Source organism: Cnephaeus nilssonii (assembly GCF_951640355.1).
Source record: "Cnephaeus nilssonii genome assembly, chromosome: 11".
NCBI lineage: Eukaryota > Metazoa > Chordata > Mammalia > Chiroptera > Vespertilionidae > Cnephaeus > Cnephaeus nilssonii.
Window position 1 is genome coordinate 88,750,198 of NC_137082.1, and position 16,897 is coordinate 88,767,094.

Here is a 16,897-nt window from a genome sequence, read left to right on the forward strand (position 1 = left end):
AGGGTCAGCCGTGTGCAGGGTCAGCCGTGTGCAGGGTCAGCGGGTGTGCAGGGTCCGCCGGTGTGCAGGGCTGCAGTGTGCAGGGTCAGCCGTGTGCAGGGTCAGCCGTGTGCAGGGTCAGCCGTGTGCAGGGCTGCAGGGTGCAGGGTCAGCCGTGTGCAGGGTCAGCCGTGAGCAGGGTCAGCCGGTGTGCGGGGTCAGCCGTGTGCGGGGTCAGCCGTGTGCGGGGTCAGCCGTGTGCAGGGTCAGCCGTGTGCAGGGCTGCAGTGTGCAGGGTCAGCGGGTGTGCAGGGCTGCAGTGTGCAGGGCTGCAGGGTGGGGAGACGCCGAGGCTGTGCCCGCCGGCCCTCCAGCCTCGCAGCGGGTGAGCCTCCCAGCCGGTCCCTGTGGGCCCCGCATTAGGGGCTCCGGGAGGGGCGCCTGACACCCGGCCTCCCGGCCTCGGTGACCCCGAGCATCGCCCGCTGGGCCGGGAGGAGCTGGGCGCACGGCGCACCAGGCGGCTGCAGGGCCCCGAGCGGCCGGACGGGGGAGCGAGAGCCCAGCTCGCGGAGCGCCGGCGGGGCCGGGCCGGGCGGGGAGTGACGCCGGCCGGCGGGAGGGGAGGCGGGGCGGGGCGGCCGGAGCGGGGCCGGAGGCGGGCGGGAGGCGGGCGGGAGGCGGGCGGGAGGCGGTGTCTGGGCCGCGCAGGCGTTGCTCGCACCTTGGCGATCAGTCGGTGCTGGGAGCGCTGCTATGGCGCTTCTCGGACCCTCGGCTCCTCCTCACTCGCTCGCGGCGGAGGGAAGGCGGGGGCCGAGGAGGAGGCGAGCCGGCGGCCGCCGCAGCCGCAGACCCGGGGCCGGAGGAGGCGGAGCGGGAGCCGCCGCGGCCACCTCGGCCGTCGCCGCCCGCCGCGGGGCAGCCGCCAGGGAGCTCGGGGCTCGAGGGCGCGCGGGGCGCCCGGCCATGCCCCGCCGCGGCCGCTGAGCGCCCCCTTCCCGCCGCCCCGGGGCCAGCGGCCGGGGTGCCCGGCGCCTCCGCGCCCAGACCTCGAGCGCCAGCGGCGGCGGTGCGGGCGGCGGGGGCGGCGGGGCCGGAGGCGGGGACGATGGAGCCGGCGCCCGCGCTGGGCTGCAGCCTCCAGGAGGTGAAGTGGAGCCCGGTGGCCGTGCCGCTCGACCTGCTGGTCAGCACGCACCGGCTGCCCCAGATCGCGCGGCTGGACAGCGGTGAGTGCGCCGGGGGCGCGGCGGCCGGAGGGGGCGCCCGGCGGGGAGGGGGGACCCCGCGGGGAGGGGGGCGCCCGGCGGGGAGGGGGGACCCCGCGGGGAGGGGGGACCCCGTGGGGAGGGGGCACCCGGCGGGGAGGGGGGACCCCGTGGGGAGGGGGCACCCGGCGGGGAGGGGGGCGCCCGGCGGGGAGGGGGCGCCCGCCCGGCGCTGGACTTGGCCCGCGCGCCTGCCGCAGCCCTGGCGCGGCGCTCTCCGCCCCCCGCCGCCGCCGGGAGCCGGGGAACGCGGAGCCCTGGCCGGGTCAGGAACAAGGACGCCCGAAAAACGCCCACCCCGGGGGACCCCCCGCACACACGGTCCTCTGGGAGGCGAGCTGCCCCTCCCACCCGCCTGCGCGAGTGACTCCGCCTGGGAAGCCCGGGAGAGGTCTCTTAGGCAACTTTCCTACCGAATATTCCCGCTCCGGGGGGCATCCGCATTTGGGGTGCCCTCCCCTCTCGCCCCCACAAGGAGCAGCAGATTTCAGGGGGGCAAGGCTCCCGGGTGTCCCAGGAAAGGGGTCGCATGTCTCGGAGACCTTTTATTGGCTGGTGTGTGTGGCCGGGTTGGAAGTCGTTGGCGCCGGTGCAGACCGTGTTTTCCGCGGAGCGGCGGTGCTGACGGTTCCCGGTGAGCTCGGTCCGGCTGGCAATCATCTGAGTCACCCGAACCCGTGCCGATGGAGCCTGAGCTGGGAACCAAGAGACGCTTGTAGGTGTTTCTTTAAACTGACCACCAGCAACTGAGCAGACGGCCCCCCATCACCCCCCCCCCCCAGCTGTTGGTCTGCAGTGACCTCTGCAAACCAGGAGCCAGCTGTGCACCCGGGCCAGCGCGCCGGCCCCTCTCCGGCGGGGAGCAGTGACAGGGGGTGGCCGGGGAGGTGTGTGTTGTCCCCTCCTGGGTGTGCACAGTGACGGCGGTGGACTCTGGCTCCCTCCCATCGCGGACTGTCTGCAGAGGGAAGCCTGCCCGGCGGCAGGGCGGCCGGGGGCCTGGGCCCGGGGCTGGCTGCGGAAGGTCACGCGGGCCGGGTTAGAGGCGCTCGGAGCAGGGAGGTGTTATTCCAGGTCTCAGGGACCTGGGTGGCTCTGTCTTCTCTGGAGCCCCCCCCCCCTCCCGTGTGTCCCAGGAAGCAGGTCAATGGGCAGAGGCACTTTCCTTCTGTTCCTGATCTGTGGGGTCAGACCTTGGGAGCTCTGATGTGACAGATGACTGCAGGAACGTTCAGGAAGCTGGCCTTGCCGGGTGGGTGGTGGTCGTGGTGGGCATGGGGAGCCAGGTGGGAGTTTTAAAACTGTCGTGAAGTCCAGATCCCCCCGGGGAAGGGACAGGCGGCGTTTCCAGATATTTCTGCTTAGAATGGGGGTGGGAAAGTGTGTGCTTTCAATGTGTATCTGCAGGTCTGGATCGCGTGCATGTGTGTGTGTGTGGTGTGTGTGTGTGTGTGTGTGTAGTGTGTGTGTGTGTGTGTGTAGTGTGTGTGTGTGTGTGTGTAGTGTGTGTGTGCGCAGTGTTTCATTTCCTCTTTCCCCGTGCAAAATTGTGTCTAGTGGAAGGCTGTGAGTCCTGCTCTCCTTCCCAGCCTGGCCTCAGCTCTGACACTCCCCCAGAACTTCTTAGTGAGGCAGAGAGCACTGGGGCGTGGGGTGTGGCGTCTCCCCAAGGCCCCATTAAGCGGGAAGCTGAAGGAGGCTGAGTTCCAGTTGCCAGCATAACTTTCAGCGTTCCTACCCGCTCTCCCGTCCCCACCATTCATAAAAAGGCTCTGAATCAGCAGTGTGCGCATCCCACACGGCTGCTTAAAATCGGGACGTGGGTAGCCCGTCCAACACTGCGCCCTTTCAGGCTGGGGGCGGATTTGGATCCCTGTGTGCAACTCCAGTTCTTTATTGTGGGTTTCTTACTGCCGCCGGGGAATCACAGTGGCACACACAACTTTGGGGTCACGGCTCCGTGCTGCTGTATGCCTTGCTTCTGCCGCTTAAACATCTTATTTAAATGTTTCTTGTTTTGTGTTCATAGCTGCGTACTATCCAGTGGGATGACTGTGCCATGCAGCCTAGTCCCCTGTGGTGGTCAGCCAGCTGCTTTGTAAGTTGGGATACAGTTAACGTACACGGATCCGTATGTTTGGGTTAGGATATATTCCGGCCCTGCGGAATACGCATGTGAATCCTTTCCAAGTCCCTGACACACACACGTTGTCACGTTGACTTAGAGGCTAAAGGTGACACAAGAATTGTTAAGCATCTTGAACAAAAACTTGGCTTGTTGGATGGGGGAAAGTGCTAGCTTACCCATTAAATTTGGATAAACTTGGAAGCGTCGATCGTAGATTCCATGCTTATTGTTAAACGTGTTTCATTCATCACAGTGCTTAGGACATGCTTAGGACATGCAGCCATATTTATAAACGCAGATGCTACATGGGGAATCCTCAGCTTCCTGCGGTCCTCGCCCTGTGTCTGTCCTTCTGCCAGTTTTAGTACCGCAGGTACATTTCACACACACACACACACACACACACACACACACACACACACCCTATACTTAGACGAGAAAGGTAGTCATTTCCCAAATCACTTGTTTTAAAAGACACTAGAAAGAGATTGAAAAACATGCCACTGGTTGACATTTTGCCAAGAGGAAACTGTTGGCTAACTTTTAGGCAATCATTAAAGAACATTAAACATCTGATTTCGTAACTGCTGACTACTGAATGCCTCCTGGGTGGGGGTTCATTCCTAGGTGCCTGATGTGTATTGTCTGAAACCCTCAGCAGCCCCATTTTAAGGACTGTGAGAACCGGAGGGTCGGAGAAATTGACATACCTGGGAAATGTTGCCGTGGGATCCCAGCTGGCCTTGGGACTCAAGGCAGACGGTGTAGCTCAGAATCCTACCTCCTCCGACGCAAGGGGAGCGGGTTTAGAGTAGGGCTCACGTCTGCTCTAAACAGCCCCGCTGTCTGTTGGAGAGCCCGGGGCCCGGAATCCAATATTTTTAAAACAGTGTAGACACCGAAGTAAGTGTTGGCCTCGTCCATCACGTGTAGACATCGTTCTGCTCCCCAGAGGAGTGGCCGGAGAGAGGGAGGGGGCGGCAGGGAGGACGAGGACGAAATCGGAGAAAAAAGGGGAAAGTGGAGGCCGAGGCCCAGGGTATGTCCCCGTGTCGAGGTCATCCCTCCATACCTTTGCCACACTTAGAATATTAACTACATGCTAAGGGACACGCCTCCAGTATGTGCATTGTGCCTGTCGCTCACGAAACACCAGTCAGATAGATGCGTTCGCTCTTACATCCCCAGTGGCGAGACCTGTCGTCGTCTGATAAGATAAACACAAAATGAGTGAGCTTTTCTGAAGATGGCCTCGGGAATCTTTCTCCAGAGCTCAGAGCAAAGGACGCTAGTGATTCTTGTGAGGAGTGAGACTCAGCTGGGCAGCCCGGGGCTGGCCCCGGCCAGCGATGCAATGAGGAGCAGATATTTAGGTCCGTGGTCGGCAAACTCATTAGTCAACAGAGCCAAATATCCACAGTACAACGATTGAAATTTCTTTTGAGAGCCAAATTTTTTAATCTTAAACTTCTTCTAACGCCACTTCTTCAACATAGACTCGCCCAGGCCGTGGTATTTTGTGGAAGAGCCACACTCAAGGGGCCAAAGAGCCGCATGTGGCTCACGAGCCGCAGTTTGCTGACCACGGATTTACGTGATCGCCAGTCTTAGGAGCTTGGCTGTGGGACCAGGGTCAGCAGGTGCTCAGAACGGCACAGGTGGGAAACCGTCTGGAGAATGTTCTGGAGGCTTGGTCTGGAGCCGTGTTCTTCCAGCCGACTTGCTCCCCCTGCTCCTAAAGATCCTGTGAAACTCTGTTCCCTGAGCACATTCTTTAAGCTAATTCCTAAAAGTCTGCATCCTAAATTTAAACAGTTGAAAGGATGTAATTTTCAGCATATTGTACATACTGACCTTTTAAATCAAATGGTTACACCAATTTAAAAATTCTAATGGGATTTGTATTTGATTCTCAGTATCAATCATTGTTTTTTTTTAAAAAAAATGCATGAATAAATTCTTCAACAGTTAAAAGTTTGACACCTTTCGTTTTTCTCCTTAAATTTATATTTCCCTTCCTCCTACAGAATTCTACCCCAAGGTTTTATAGATTGTACGATTTCTGGTATATTTTTGTCTTTAAAAGTGTCCTGATCATTCTGTGATACTTTCTGTGACAACAACAAAGAGTATATAAATTCAAACCCAGTGTTTTGTGTTACTTCTGCCCATAGGGCTGTTGGACTTATATTTCAGGCTGTTTAACACCAGGACTTGGGAGTTACCTGACTCACAGAGGCAGTTGTTACCCAGCTGCGGAGACTCACCCCTCACGTTAGGGTTTTTTTTATGAGTTCCTCTTCTCCCCTGAGGCCTTCACACCCTGCCCTGCCCTTCTGAGGTCCGGGAAGGTGAAGCCAGTGCGGGACTCTTGCAGAGTGGGGGAAGGGCCACTTGACGGGAGGTGTTGAAGGACAGCTTCCCTCCCTCCTGGGACAGGAGCCCTCCCTGTCACATCCCAGGCGGAGCACTTGTTAGGAAGCTGGGGACCTGGAAATCGATTCTCTCACAGGTGTGAGGGGAACCCCTGAGAACTGCTGGCGTACCCCAGGCATGTGTCCCAGTTCCAGGAACGCTAGTCTGGAGCCCTAGCTGGGAAAGACGGGCTGCGTTCCTGCTGGCTGGGAGGGAAGGAGACCCAGGCTGGACTCAGGAGAGAGAGAGGAGGTAGGAGTCAGGCAGCTGTTCAGGGGGATCAGCAGCAAGCTCTGCCGTCCAGCTGCGCGGGGACTCAGCGCGGATTCTGAGCCCCAGCTGTGCTGGGACTGGGGCGCCTTGGCCCTGGCCTGCTGCTGCCCGCTTCTCTCACTTGACCAGGCAAGTGCCTGGGGGGCCGCCGGGGCAGGAACATGGACACTCAGACCAAAGAGGGGCTCCAAGCGGCTGTTTGCAGATGTCAGAGGTGTGTTTAGATCCATGTTTTTTCTTGGAAATTAATGTAAGTTCGCTAAGTCTGCTCCGCGGTCGATGTTATTGTATACTAGAGGCCCGATGCATGAAATTCATGGAAGAGTAGGCCTTCCTTCCCCCAGCTGCCGGCACCGGCTTCCCTCTGGCACCCGGGACCCCAGCTTCCCTTGCAGCCCCGTCTTCATCTGGAAGGTCGTCCGGAAGATTGTCCGGAAGGACATGCGGTCTAATTAGCATATTATGCTTTTATTATATAGATACCTGTACCTGGACTATGTATGGGTAATATTTTCCCTAAAGTAACTTAGTGTAAATCTTGCTTCGGGAAGGTGCTCTGTGCTTCTGTGTGGCTTCATTTCCCTGGGCCTTCTCTGTTGTAAGAGGGTGCTGTGCCCCAGGTGACAGAGGTGATCGTTGAAAGGATTTGGGACCTAGAGACCTGTGTTCAGTTACAGGCGCTGCCATTTCATAGACCTGTGATCTTGGCCAGATCTCTTAACCCCTTTGATTGTGGGTTTGGTTTTGTTTTTCACGCAGAAGAAATGGACAAACATTATGCTTTGCCCATGTAGCTCATAGTTATTCACTAGTTGTTTATTCAAGCAGCTGTATTAAGCCCCTACCATGTGTCAAGTCTTGTTACAGGTTTTGGGACTACACCACTGAACAAACCAAGACAAACCTGCTGGCCTCCGGGAGCTTATATCTTTGCGTATTTACCCACTCTGATGATTCAATGCAATGCTATAGGTGAAGTGGCATGTGTGTTGCAAAATGAGATGCACGGAGGTGCCGACCAGCGTGGGGCGGGCTTCCCAGTGTATCGTTTAGGCAGCAGAAGTCCACTGATCATAGATCTTATGGTCCGTGTGCAGGTAAAGAAACGGAGGGAAATGCTCTGGGTAATGCTAGTCTATTTCCTTTTGAGTATTCTAGGTTATTTATTGATCTAGTAATCCATAAGTTATTTTTTTTAAAAAAAAAGTGGTGTAAGGTCTTCATCAGAGAGAAAGTGTTAACAGCTAACTCACCCAAGATTGAGCCTGGGAGGACCCAGAGCGGGGAGTTAGGAAAGGAACGCTTAACGTAGCCCGGAATTGCCTGCCGGTGTGATCACATGCTTCCGAGTCCCTGGGATCTGTGTGGCGCGTCCTCACTGCTGCTTCTCCGGCGTCGGCGGTGACTCTCGGAGCACCTGTGCTTACCTAACTGTCAGGAGGAGAAAAGTGCCAACTGTCATGTTACACGTATTCAAGTTTCTGGAATCTTCTTTCATAGACTGTTACTCTCCTCTAGTGACCACCTATTCCATGGTCCGTGCCTAAAGATGATGGGAAAAGAATGGAAGAGGGCCTTGGAGAGGACCGGGGATGGGGATAAACATTTAGGCCCACCAGACAGGAGTCGGGCATGGCGCCTTTTGCTTTCCAAGTAAGATGGCTGTTTTGAAAGTCTTCAACGAGTAGCTACACGGCCAGTAAAAACCTTTAGATGCCCAGGTCACCTGTGGGAGGAAAGCTGCTCCGACCACTGTGATGGGCCAGGGTTAGGGTTAGGGTTAGGGTTAGGGTTAGGGTTAGGGTTAGGGTCCTAGTTGAAGGGAGAGCACGTTGGTCTCTTCTGTGCATTTGGCTGCCTTAGTGAAGCAGCACGCTCTAGGAGACCGGCTTGTTAAACTCTTTTATTTCGGTTTGAGGTTCCTGAGGTATCTGTCTTCTCACTTACTGAGCTGCAGTTCTAGGAAAACTCATCGAGTCCTTGTCTTCAGCAGGGCTGTCGATCGTAAGAGCACCAGCTGTTATGGGCAGCCTGAAAAATAACTTTCCTTGCTGGGTAATGTATTAGTTTGTCATACTTGGCAAAATATATAATAGCCACTAAAATATTTTAGTATGTAGAAGGTGCTTGATAAGCATTTCATAGATGAATGCACGAGCAAATTTCAGTATTAAAAATTTCAAGGTCCAGCCGAAACCGGTTTGGCTCGGTGGATAGAGCGTCGGTCTGCGGACTGAAGGGTCTCAGGTTCGATTCCGGTCAGGGGCATGTACCTTGGTTGCGGGCACATCCCCGGTGGGGGGTGTGCAGGAGGCAGCTGGTCGATGTTTCTCTCTCATCGATGTTTTTAGCTCTCTATCCCTCTCCCTTCCTCTCTGTAAAAAATCAATAAAATATATATATTAAAATAAAAAATTTCAAGGTCCAACATATATTACTGAAGCTGTCTGTGACCTCCACAAGCCTGAAGTCGAATTTCACTTCTGTTTCAATGGAGACAGTCATTATACACGTAAACATAGACGTTGGAACTAAGACGGTGGGCCCTAAAATTAGCAGGAGGAAAAATAGAGTAGGAAAGATGGACCATCATGATGAAATCATGATTCTTAGGGTTATTAGTGATCAATATTTTAAATACATTATTTCTAGAAATTACAACTTATTTTTTGATATATTTTATTGATTTTTTTACAAAGGGGAAGGGAGAGGGAGAGAGAGGAACATCGATGAGAGAGAAACATTGATCAGCTGCCTCCTGCACACCCCCTACTGGGGATGTGCCCGCAACCAAGGTACATGCCCTTGACGGGAATCAAACCTGGGACCCTTGAGTCCGCAGGCCGACGCTCTATCCACTGAGCCAAACCGGTCAGGGCTACAATTTATTTTTGGATTTTTTTTGCTTCCTTGCTAGTTCTTTCATTCTGAAATAAGATGCCGCCTTTACACATGACACATAGCTATGTCATTGAATTTTTAACCTTATATGGCCTAGAATGCCATAAATCTTTGGCACTCGTCAGCTCTTACCCCAATCACGAGAAGGCCTGCTTGGCTACTCAGCTAACCACTGAGCCATCCTTGTCTCATCTTCTCAGGGCACCAAGGATTGTACCTCTCGGCAAAGCAAGCCACTTGGTGTAAATAGCGTCACAGCCCTACCACGGCTAATTTGGTACATTTGTCATTTCCTAGAATAGCCCAGGACGGACTTGAAAGCGTGGTGTCTTACTCCCAGACGCCGCGTTTCGTCGCCTGCCGTTGCAGGAGCATCGCGCACAGCGAAAGGAGGACGAACCGAGCCCCCCGCACCCCTCCCCGGCCCCGCGGGTGAATTACGGGTCATTGCACGGCCAGCCAGTCCCTTTGATTGACGCTGCTCGTGCTTAAGCCTGGTGTGCAGTATTTAAATACACTGGGCTTCGATGGCGTAACCGTTGTTTAATGATTGCCTGTTTATTGCATCTGAACTGCCACGGGAAGTCTCACAGTTGGGAAGATGCGTGTCCTTCGGGTTCATGTTGGACACCTGAGTGACGGAGCCTGGCTGTAGCTCAGAGGGCCCGCCGTGGTCTGTGAGCGGTGCCTGTGTCTGCTCCCCGGGCGCCGCTCAGCACAGGGAAATGTGCAGGGTCAGGGTTTTAAGATGACTGTTTTCTCGGTGCCAGACGTCAGGCGGCAGGAAGGAGAATTTGCTCTTGGTAATTGGGTCACAGGGACCGTCTTTTCCTTCTAGCGGGGAACTGGGTTCAAATATCACAAGGAACCAGACCAGGGTAAATGTTTACTTTGCTAGTTTTAAACATAACCTGTTACCTCGTGGGTAATGAGGAAGCACCGGTTATAACAGGATCTGTCATCCATTAAAAAAAAACAAAACAGGTTAATGGAAAGCGGAGGGAGCCCCCTGGCACGGCCCAGGCCCCCTGTGCCGGGCTGCTCCTGGCTGAGGGCTCCTGCGAGCTCCTCCTCCTCCCTCAGCAGCGCTGGGCAGGGGCGGTTGGCGTCCAGGAACCCACATCTCCTCCTTTGACATCCCTGGGCCTCAGCAGCTTATGTGCCGGGATCCCCCGTTCCAGTCTGTTTCAGGCTGACATTTAAAATGACACGAGATCCGTTTCTACCTCGGACCCCTGACCCACGAAACCAGTCAAGCGCCAGACCCAGGGTAAAAGCAATTTCATTAGCGATGCGGCACGAGAGAGAGCTCTCGACGGTTCCGATTCCCCACGTAAAGTAAGCAGCATCGGGCCCTAGGCAGACACTCCGCTGTTATTTGCCCGTTTTATTTTTGTCCCATCTTTTTGGTCCGTTAGGAGGAGGGGAGCCGCTGAGAGGAGCGATGTTCACAAGCTCATTGTGGCCGGGTGCATCAGTCAAGGTTCATTTCAGGACCCCCTCCCCACCCCCACCCCCCAAAAAAAGTGGCTTATGCTCACCACACGAGCCCTCTTCCTTTTCCCCACGAAGGAAGTCTGAAGGGGCAGTGTCCAGCACTGACCGGCGGAGCCACAGACTCGAGGGCAGATTGCTCCTGCGTCTCTGCTCCGTTATCCTCAGCAGAGCGTTGCCTCCTCCTGGTCCTCGGTGGCTGCAGGAGCTCCAGCCTTCACGTCCGCATCCCAGGCAGCAGGGAAGGCAAAGGGGTGTGGCTCACCACCGTTCCACGCTGCACACCACGCACCTCTCGTTGGGCAGGAATTACACGCTCCGCCGTGGGCAGGAAGGCAAGGACCTGAAGTCTCTTATGTGGGCGCTCTGCCCAGACACACCTGCTGCGGGAGGAGAGAGCATTGGCTGTTCAGAGCCACCTCACGGCCTCTGCCACTCACACTTTGGCTTTGATGCCTCCACTTTGTTTTCCTGTTCAAAACCCTCTAAAATAGTCATGTATCGGCCCCGGAGTCCTCGGCATGTCTCTGCTCAGGTTCTTCCTCAGCCATGAGAGTGTGAACTTCTTTTTATTTTAATCTTTGGTGTTGAACGTATTACATATGCCTTCTTTTTCCCCCTTGACCTCTTCCAGCTCCCCTCCCTCCTCCCCCCCAGGCCCTCACCACCCCATTGTCCGTGTCCACGGGTGATGCATATATGCAGACAAGCTCATTGGTGGATCTCTTCCCGCCCACCCTCCCCTGCCTTCCTTCTGAGTTTCCACAGTCTGTTCCATGCTTCTGTGGCTCTGGGTCTGTTTTGTTCCAGAGACATAGAAGTTTATGTTGTTCATCAGATTCCACATATGAGTGAGATCATGTGGTACTTACCTTTCTCTGCCTGGCTTATGTCGCTCAGCAGAGCAGAGAGGATGAACTTCCTGCCCCAGCTCTCTTTCCTCTCTCCGCCCCCGAGCGTGAGCGAACAGCGTGAGTGGCTCTCCTGAAGGGGCCCTTGATCAGTGGTGGAAGCACTTCACAAGGGAGCCAGGGAAAGGCGTGCACTTGTGGGAATTATCGTTGTGAGGCACTCCTCGCTTTCTTTTTTGGCGTGCGTACTTTTACATGACGTGTTATGTAACCATTATTAACATTTCCCTGTGGTGCATGCATGGCGTGTAAATGGAGACTATGTCTAAAAGTGGCACCAAACTGTACATAAAACTGTTTTTAAATTTCACATTACATCATCAGCATTTTCCTTCCTTATTAATATTCTTTGAAAATAAAACTGTCATGAGTGAGTGGAATTTTTTTATTACCAATAGAGGCCCGGTGCATGAAATTTGTGCACAGTGGGGGGGGGGGGGGGTGTGGGCGTGAGGGAGTCCCCTCAGCCCAGCCTGCACCCTCTCCAATCCGGGACCCCTTGGGGGATGTCCGACTGCCGGTTTAGGGACCGCTGGCTCCTAACCGCTCACCTGCCTGCCTGCCTGATTGCCCCTAACTGCTCTCCCCTGCTGACCTGATCGCCCCTAACTGCTCTCCCCTGCCGGCCTGATCGCCCCTAACCACCTCTGCCTTGGCCTCCGCCACCATGGCTTTGTCCAGAAGAATGTCTGGAAGATGTCCAGTCTAATTAGCATTTACCCTTTTGTTAGTATAGATAAACCATTATTTGCCTGATAATTTTCCAGTTGTTAGACATTTGGTTGTTTTGAGTGTCATGTTTTTGAGGATGTCTTTGTAGCTAAATTTGTCAATTTCACATCATTTCATTATTTGGGGTTCCTAGAAATGGGGATATTATTCAATATTTATTATTTTTTGATTGTTGATATGTATTGCTCCCTTGTACCCAGGAAAGTTTGTACCATTACCAGTGAATGAGTAAAGCCCATTACTTAGTATATCATTGGATATCATAGGAGTTATATAGACTTTGCTAATTTAGACATTTTAACAATTGACACTTATTCCAATTTGTATTCTTTGATTACTAGTAGAATAGCATCAATAAGTGTGTGTGTGTGTGTGTGTGTGTGTGTGTGTGTGTGTGTGTGTGAATTTTCTGAGCCATTACTTCAATTTTTTGGTAGAGTTGTTTTTCAATAAAAATTATATCCAAGTGTCCTTTTTCATGGTTTTATGCAGGATAGTTATACAGGATCTCCAGGTTTCATGTGCGTTTACTCTTTTTAAACTTCCATTCTGTTTTTCTTCAGTTGCTGTCCATAACTAGGTATTACCTCTGTTTTTGAGATTGAATGATTGTGAGTAATCTATTTTCTCTGCCAACCTGACATGGGATGGAAGTGGTGGCCAGGCCTCTGAGAGGAGGAATCCCCTTCCACTGTAGAAAACAAGATAACTCATGCCAGTCTTGGTAAACTATGTTGAGTATTTACAACTGTCATTGTATTTGAGTTCAAGTCATGGGGCGGTGCCCACAGACACGTCGTTGCTGATCAGTTCCTGTGCATCTAGTGAAGCTAAGCTGATAAACCAAGTTCATCACATTTTGGTTTAAAAGAATAAAAATAAATGGACAAGTTCTTTAAAAAATTCTTTTGTAATCCTCACCCAAGGATATTTTTTCCATTGATTTTTAGAGAGAGTGGAGGAGAGTGAGGAGAGAGGGAGGGGAGGTGGAGGGGAGAGGAAGAGAGAGAGACAGACAGACAGAAAGACAGACAGACAGACAGACAGACAGACAGACAGATAGACACAGATGTGAGAGAGACACATCAATTGGTTGCTTCCCACGCTTGCCCTGACCAGGACCCGGGATCGAACCTGCAACCCTTTGGTACATGGGCCTATACTCTATCCACTTAACCACACCAGCCTGGCTATAAAAAAAATTTAATTTTTTTACATGTAACCCATAACAAACTCTTAAGTGCTACATGCTGTGCCATTAGAGTTTTGTGCACGAATTCCTGTTCTCTTGAAAGAGGTGGACTACAGCAACTTGAGAGCGTGTTGAAGCTTAGACTATGGGTGAGAGGATAATGACAGATCCACAGGTAACGTTCAGGCTGGAGAGAAGCAAACATGATAGGTTGAATAGCTCTATAAATGTCCACTTCAGTGGGACGGCTATGAGGAAGAAACCCAGAGATAAGAGAAGTCTGGTTTAATTTTCTTTCTGTGTATGGGCTGTGATTGATGGGGAATAAAATACATGTTCCTTTACCACATTGGCACCTGAGGACTATAAATAGTATTCATCAGAGGGGTGAGGTGACAGTTGCTGATAGTGAAGTACTAGCTGGCTTTAAGATTATCTTTTAGTGCCAAAGAAGCCCTTCCCCCATCTTCTCTCTCTCTCTCTCTCTCATTAATCCTCATCCGAGGATATTTTTCCCTTTGATTTTTTTTAGAGAGTGGAAGGGAGGGAAGGAAGGAGAGAGAGAGAGAGAGAGAGAGAGAGAGAGAGAGAGAGAGAGAGAGATTGGTTTCCTCCAAACGCTCCCAGATCAAGGCCATGGATCAAACCTGCAACCCAGGTACATGCCCTTGACCAGGAATTGAACCTGAGACCCTTCTGTGGGAGGGCTGACTTCTAACCACGTAGAAACACTAGCCAGGGCTCTTTTTTATTTTTATTTTTTGACTCAATTGGGAAGATATTAGTCTGAGTAGATTGTATACAATGGAACACTGTGGATAGATACAATAGGAGTTTCATGCTAATAAGTGGAGACTAGAGAGGAGGGAAATAAATGAACTAAGTATAAATATCACTTATAGTCTATCCAGTTTTTTAAATTGTTGCAATGAAACAAAACTTTATTTCCCCCTGATTATTAACATAATGACTATTAAGTTAATATTATGTATTTTTTATGTTAATAATTCATTATGAAGAATTTGAAAACATAAAAACATTTAAAAACTAAATATAATTTGAAATTCCAACACCCTGAGATATTTTGGTGACTATCCTTTCTTGTGTCTTCTCCTCCCTCTCTCTCTCTCTCTCTCTCTCTCTCTCTCTCTCTCTCTCTCAATTTTCCATAAACAAGGCATTTTAGCTATTGCTTTTCTTTTTACTTTCTCTTCACATCAACCCTCATTCTTCCAACCCAACCCTGCCTGCCTACACGACCCACTTTGATAATCCAGTGTGTAGGCTTCGTATTTTCTCAGTATAACCCTACATCAACATTAGATGTACATACAAAGACATGTACTGAAACATAGTTCTGTCATTGCTTTATGAAAATGGGATTGTATTACACACTAGAGGCCCGGTGCACGAAATTCGTGCACGGGTAGGGTCCCTAGGCCTGGCCGGCGATCAGGGCCGATAATGTGGGGCAGCTGGCGGGGTGATGGGGGGGGGGGCCCACTGGCACCCGCCTTGGCTGACCTGGTGCCACCCACTTGCCAGCCCCGCCCTCCACCCCCACTTCTGCCGGTCGCCTTACTCTGCGGGGTGACCGGTGGGGCGATTGGGGGCCCCCCGCTGGCACCTGCCTTGCCTGGCCTGGGGCCTGTGGGCTGGGGGCAGCTCCTGCGTTGAGCGTCCGCCCCCTGGTGGTCCGTGTGCATCATAGGATGCTTTTATATTACTCATACTCTTTGGCCTCTTGCTTATATTACCCAGAGAAATCCTCTGAATGTTCTGGTATAAAATAAATCCTTTTTAACGGCTGCATGATATTCCATGCTGCAAACATGCTCTTCTGCTGATCTGTGTTCAATTTGTGTCTAGTTGTTGGTCCCTGTGAGTTACACTTCACCAAACCTCCATGCACATGATGTCATTCATTTGTTCATTGTTTCTAAGAAGCCTGTGGTTTCTGTCGCATATCTTTTATTTCTGCCCACAGAAATTCTTTGCTAGCATTGTCTTCCTGGTTCTCTTCACCTCACACGCAAAGACTAAAAATACACCTTTTTAGGAAAAAGTGGGTCTTCTGTCCCAGGTTCAAAACCCAATTCACAGAAGAGGAATTGACTTAATAGATGACCAAATGCTATCTAAAAAGCCTTTATCTGTTCTCACTCCTGTCATTGATGTATGAGAATACTGTCTCTCCAAACCCATGTCAACATTGGGTATTCTAAAGTTAAAAAAAAAATTGCTATGTTAATTTGCATTTTTCTGGCCATTAGTGATTTTTGCCCTTTTTATGTTTGTTTAGCATTTAGACTGCTCTTCTGCAAACTTATACTTTTTTGCTGGTTTTCTGTTATACTTATTCTTGGCAATTTCTAGATGCTATTTATATATTATAGAGATATTTTTCCTTATTTATATTTATCTTATCTGTTGGCTTTATTTATATTACTAGAGACACGGTGCACAAAATTCGTGCCCGGCGGGGGGTCCCCTCAGCCCAGCCTGCACCCTCTCCAATTCGTGACCCCTTGGGGGATGTCCAACTGCTGGTTTAGGCCCTATCCTGGGGATTAGGCCTAAACCAGCAGTCGGACATTCTTCTCTCAATCCTGGACCACTGACTCCTAATCCCTCACCTGCCTGTCTGCCTGGTCACCCCCAACTGCCCCCCTCTGCTGGTCTGGTCACCCCTAACTGCCCCCCCTGCTGGCCTGGTTGCCCCCAACTGTCCCCCCTGCTGGCCTGGTCACCCCCAACTGCCCCCGCCCCCTGCCAGCCTGGTCACCCCTCATGCCCCCCCCCCTGCCGGCCTGGTCGTAGGCAGCCATCTTGTGAGGGCGTGAGGGTTAATTTGCATATTACCTCTTTATTATATAGGATAGTTATCCATTTCAGAGTTTTTCATTTTGACATGGATAGACAAGCCTCTTTTCCCTGTGTCTTCACTCTTGGCTAAGAAATACCTCCCTGACCCCTAGGTTGTACGTGTGCTGTCTTAGATATTCTAGGAAGGTGTATGAGTTTTTAAATTCAAGTCTTTAATCCACCTGGAATTAATTTTTGCATATGACGTAAGAATTTTATTTTCTCCCAGGCTGTCGTGGTGCCAGCCCACTTATTCAAAAGAATGCTTGACTCCTGGATTGAACTATTTTTGTCGAATTTATTTTGCTTTGTAACACACGTCAGCCACACCTGTCTTGGGCTATGATCCAAGAACATATATGGTTAATTAAATCTGAAAACAATCCTTTATTCCCCGGCGTGGTGACTAAGTGGTGCCTCCTCTCGGTTTACTTCCCGCCTCACCCCCAGTGGCTGCAGGGGGCTGAGGTTTGTTCTTCTGGGGAGGTTTGAATTCATTTGAAAGCCAGTGCCTCCCTGTTGCGTCTGGGAAGTGATAGTAACTTGTTATATGCCTCCTGGACGCACAGTCCAGATGCTTTGGCAGTAAGTTCTCTCCAGGGAAGGATTTGTTTTAAAATGATACTTGACTGAGCTGCCGTGTGTGTGTGTGTGTGTGTGTGTGTGTGTGTGTGTGTGTGTGTGTGTGTAAGAGAGCCTTTTGGAATTCAGGAAGCATTTGCAGGTTGCACTTAAC

The 16,897-nt window shown here is 51.9% G+C and overlaps 1 protein-coding gene across 1 annotated transcript in view; it reads left to right on the plus strand.

Annotated features, from left to right (window-relative positions):
* Positions 1-701: 701 nt before the first annotated feature.
* GAREM1 (GRB2 associated regulator of MAPK1 subtype 1) overlaps positions 702-16,897 on the plus strand; it is a 162,677-nt gene continuing 146,481 nt past the window's right edge. Inside the window, exon 1 of the mRNA XM_079783703.1 lies at positions 702-1,211. Within this exon, the coding sequence (XP_079639829.1) occupies positions 1,091-1,211 (121 nt within the window). The 5' untranslated portion in view covers positions 702-1,090. The remainder of the gene's footprint in view (positions 1,212-16,897) is intronic.